At 44.1% G+C, this 4,790-nt stretch overlaps 1 protein-coding gene across 1 annotated transcript in view; it reads left to right on the top strand.

The window, feature by feature from the left end:
* LOC102241535 (histone deacetylase 8) overlaps positions 1-1,980 on the top strand; it is a 262,791-nt gene extending 260,811 nt beyond the window's left edge. Inside the window, exon 8 of the mRNA XM_005885473.2 lies at positions 1,420-1,980. Coding sequence (XP_005885535.2) covers positions 1,420-1,442 — 23 coding nt within the window. The 3' untranslated portion in view covers positions 1,443-1,980. The remainder of the gene's footprint in view (positions 1-1,419) is intronic.
* The last annotated feature ends 2,810 nt before the right edge of the window (positions 1,981-4,790 follow it).

Genomic DNA, 4,790 nt, shown 5'->3' with positions numbered 1-4,790 from the left:
TGCTCGCTTCAGTGCCTGGCTGCCGGCCGCCATCTTGGCTGACAGTTAATTTGCATATACTCACTGATTAGCCAATGAAAAGGGTTGCGGTCGTACGCCAATTACCATGTTTCTCTTTTATTAGTGTAGATTATATTCTCCAAAAGACAGCACTCATAGGGATAGAGAATAAGTCAGTGGTTGCCAGGTAATAAGGGTTGGGGAGGATAGATTGCAATTTTGGAGGTTGCTGGAATTGTTCTGTGTCATAAATTTATACTTGTGTTAAAAATCACAGAATTGAATGCCCTGACCGGTTTGGCTCAGTGGATAGAGCATCGGGCCATGGACTGAAAGGTCCTGGGTTTGATTCCAGTTGAGGGCATGTACCTTGGTTGCAGGCTCGATCCCCAGTGGGGGGCGTGCAGGAGGCAGCTGATCGATGTTTCTCTCTCATGGATGTTTCTAACTCTATCCCTCTCCCTTCCTCTCTGTAAAAAATCAATAAAAATATATCTTTTAAAAAATCACAGAAATGAACATAAGAAAAAGTCAATTGTACTGTATGTTAATTTAAAATTAGATAGGTAACGAGTGCTAATTTGTTCTTTCTCTCCTTCCTTCCTTTCATTCATTCATCCATTTATGCAGTCATTTATTGAGCACATACTTTGTGTGAGGGACTGTGCTAGACTTTGGAGATGAACCAAAAGTAGGTCCCAGTGCCTTCTTCCTGTTTTAGAGGAGAAATGGTCAGTAGTGGTTGGAGCCCAGTGTAGGGCAAGGAAAACACTGCAAAAAGACCAAGTGAGCAAACTGTACATTCCTAGAGCCCAATCCTGTAGGATTTCAAGTGGTCGCTTGTCCCTCAAAAACTCTTAGGTCTGAGAGCAGGGAAAAGCCCAAATTCATATCTCACAGATGTTCACAAGAGAAAATACTAGGAGGTTTGTGCCCTGCTAAATGGGGAAGAAAGGTTGGGAGTGGGGGGAAATGTGATACAGTTAGTGAAGTGTAAACTTGATGCAGTTAGTGAAGTGTTGCCTGAGTGTGTGTGTGTGTGTGTGTGTGTGTGTCTTAAAACAGTCACTTGTTTAGCTCATGACTCTGTAGATTGGCAATTGGGCTGGGCTCAGCTGGGTATTCTTCTGCTGGTTTGGGTTGGGTTCACCCAGCACTGCAGTCTGTTGGCTGTCAAAGGCCTCACTCACTCACATGACTGATGAGTGACTGGTGGTTGCTGCGGTAAGTGGGCCATATGACTCTTACCATCCAACAGGCTAACTTGGACTTGCTGGTCCATATGTTGGGGTCTCTGGGTTCCCCAAAACAGCAAGAGAACAAGTCGCAACATGCAAGTGCTTTTTAAAAACAGCTTTATTGAGGTGTAACGCACATATGTTACCGGAATTTGAATTTTGTTTTCTCTCCTGTTTGCAGGGAATCTGAAGCATGTGGTCTAGTTGACAAAAAGAGATCAGGTTTCCAGAGCCGAAGAGCAGCGCCTATAATGAAGACAGCGTGTTTATGCAAGCAGTGTGTGGAATTTGTGACTGCAGGGGAAATTTGGAAGAAATTACTTCCTGAAAATTTCCAAGGGGCACCAAGTGGCAGCTGGCCTCCTGGGGTGAGGCGGGCAGACACCCCAGAGGCTCAACTAGGCCTAGAAGAAGAGTGAGATTTCCAACATTTAAAATGTTTATTTTTAAAAAAACACAAATGCCATTTTTAATCTTTGAAAATTATTTTTAAGCAAGTTGGGGAGGGGGTATTTTTATTTTCTTAAAGGGGGCAGATAAGAAGCTGGAAGAAAGCATGGAGGTTTAGTCAGCAGTTCTTCAGTTAGGGGGTGCTGAGAGGTAGGGTTTGGGTCTCAGAACCATCCAGGTAGCGCCTTGGTGAAGGGGAATGATAGTAGATTGGGAGGTGGGAAGAAGTCTACCTCTGTTGTTTTTAGGATTATTGACCTATTTTGTTTTTAATAAAATATTTGAAAACCTACATCTTTGTCCCATTGTCCTCATTATAAAGCACGCCTGACAGCACATGCAGCTCTAAACATTTCTCTCCCTGAAGTGTCAAGAATAACCCTGCTGCTTCCATGATCTGCTCTGGTCCAGCCTAGGAAGCTGACTCTGAGTGCTGAATTCCACTAAAGAATTAGTGTATCCCCACTAAGTTCTAGGGACAGAAGACCAAGCTCTGTCCTGTGCTAGCGTCCATCTAGGGCTCATGAGAATATAAACACTGCAACCATGGAGATGGTCTTGCTGGCACCCAGGGAGGAGGAATGGAAAGGGCAGGTGACATGTCAGATCAAAGAGGGGCATTTTGATGAATAGAGAGCATAGTTCCCTGTCAAGTGTAGACAATCAGCACACTTGATAAATATGGGTTACAGTTGTGATGTGTTGGTGTTACTGTAACCTCAGGGAGAAGGGAAGATGGCAAAATGAGGATGGGGGGGAGAGAGAGAGAGAGAGAGAGAGAGAGAGAGAGAGAGATATGAGGAAGCCAAATGTCATGATTTTGTAATTTGGCTCACCAAATATTTATGAAGCTCCTTCGACTACTTGGACTGGGATAGGAGAAAAGGACACAGCTCCATCCTGGCCATCTAGGAACTCCAGGCAAGATGAAGGAGGAGGTAAAGAGCCAGATCCCAATATGTGTCATACTCTGTTACCAGCCTGAACCAAGAGCTGTGGGAGCACCGAAGAGAGAGCCTCCAGAGAGGTTCAAAGGAGATGATATTTGAGCTGGGCCTTGTAGGGTGAGTTGTATTTCTCTAGGCCTCTGATGGGGTGGGGAGTTGGGAGAGGCATTCCATGGAAGGCAGTGGGAAAAGCCTTAAATGTGTCCCCACATGGGAATAGCCAAGCTTTTACTAAAGAGCATTGGGGTGCCTGATCAGCTAGGAATACCAATCACTTCAAATGCCCACTATTCTAATTATATACTCTCGGCTTAAGGGCAGTTTGACTTATACCAAAAAAGAAGGGGGGTTACAAAATAGAAAAGGGGGTGGACGCTGAATGGGGCAGTTGGGGATGGGAGAGGCCAAGGAAGGGGAATGGGAACTCTGAATTACCAGACTGCAAGAAACCAACCACCAAGTTTTGTATCTCAAAGGCTCCCCTATGCCAATGCTTTGTAGGGGACCCACCCTCACAGTCATCACCCCAATTCCTGTGAAGACCTGAGCCCTGAGGGGCAACCACCTGGTAAAGTGTTGAATAACTAGTGCTCCATTTACCTTTCAATGGAAATGGACCTGAGAACAAAGAGCCCTTTCCCTCTGGTTAGCCAATGCCACCTTCTCCTCACCACTGGGGGAACTGCAGAGAGCCCCAGCTCCAGTCCCAGCATTGGAGAGCAAGGCCTCCCAGCTGCCAGACCCATTCCTAAGAGAGGACACCACCTTAATGGCCTTTAGGACTCCTTTTCATTAGATTCTTATTGAACAAAATATAGGCTAAAAAATCCCATAGATAGAACTAGAAATAATTTTAAATTTTTAAAAATTAAAATAGAAATATTCAAAGGTGGACATGACATTCATGAAGCAAGGAAGACAGATTGAGTTGTCCTGCCCAATTCTAAACTTATCAAATTGTACACTTGAAATATGTGCAGCTCTTGGTAGATCAATTATACCTCACTAGAGCTGTAAAAAAAAAAAGGGAATTGCTCTGCTAAAAGATATCATAAGTACCTAGGAGAAAAAAAGACTGAAAGGGAATACAGCAAAATACTGATTGAGGTGGGCTTCTGTAAGGGAGGAAAGTAGAAGGATGGTTTCATTTTTGTTCCTTCTACTTTTCAATATTTTCCAAAATTTCTCTAGTAAGCATAGTCTAGTTTTTTAATAGGAAAAATAAATCTTTCCTATTATAAAGATACAGATTAAAGTAATTCAAGACACCCACTGGGGAAGAAGAGTGTGTGTTCACACCCTGGAGCTGTTCTAACCATCCAGGTGTTTCTGAGCTGGCAAGGAAGAGCAGTCAGGCTGGATGGCTTCTGATTTCCAAGTCACTGGGCCAGAGAGAGTCTTTTTAGATAAGGTGGTTAGAGGGTGTGTATCCGATGTGAGCCTGCCTTCCCTTCAGGAAACAGCTGTCTTTGTCTCAGCTTGGACCACCATAACTATAATAATAATGCAAAGCAAGCATTGGAATATGCCCCATTTTACAAATCACTTTCATTTATACTATGTCACTATCTACCTGCTGGGTGGGTATTATCATCCCCACTTCATAGATTAGCAAACTGAGGCTACACACTGTGAAGTAACTTGCCAAGTTTTAAGTAGCAGAGCCAGGAAGCAAACCCAGCTGGAACTTCGAGTTCTCTTACTTTTTCCACTACCCCACACCTAGTGCCACTAAATATTTTTAAGCTGTGACTTTGGTGTAAACAACTTTCTTATTGCTTCCAAAGTCCAAGCTGGACCAAGCCACATGATGCTCCCAGGACCTCACCACACGACAACATTAATTACTTGTGTGCTTTTCAGCAAGTTATTCAACCTTTCTGGGTCTGTTTCCTTGCCCATAAAATGAGGCAAATAATACTTGCACTTCATGGGCTATTGTGAATGCCTAATAAATTAGCACAGATGGAAGGACTTTGAAAAGAGTCTAAAGTAGTGTGTGCAGGAGGCGCTGCCATGAAAATGGACCTGGAAAGGCTGACCTCTGAGGAAAGCCCAAAGCTCCCAGGAGACCCCTGGCCTCTACTATCTCGAAGGCCCTCATGGGGGCCAGAGACAGAAAGCGGGGCTGAAGTTTAGGCTGTGTCTTTAGGCA

Source organism: Myotis brandtii, unplaced genomic scaffold (genome assembly GCF_000412655.1).
Source record: "Myotis brandtii unplaced genomic scaffold, ASM41265v1 scaffold903, whole genome shotgun sequence".
NCBI lineage: Eukaryota > Metazoa > Chordata > Mammalia > Chiroptera > Vespertilionidae > Myotis > Myotis brandtii.
The sequence above is the reverse complement of the archived record's forward strand: the minus strand, read 5'-3'. Positions and strand labels throughout refer to the sequence as shown.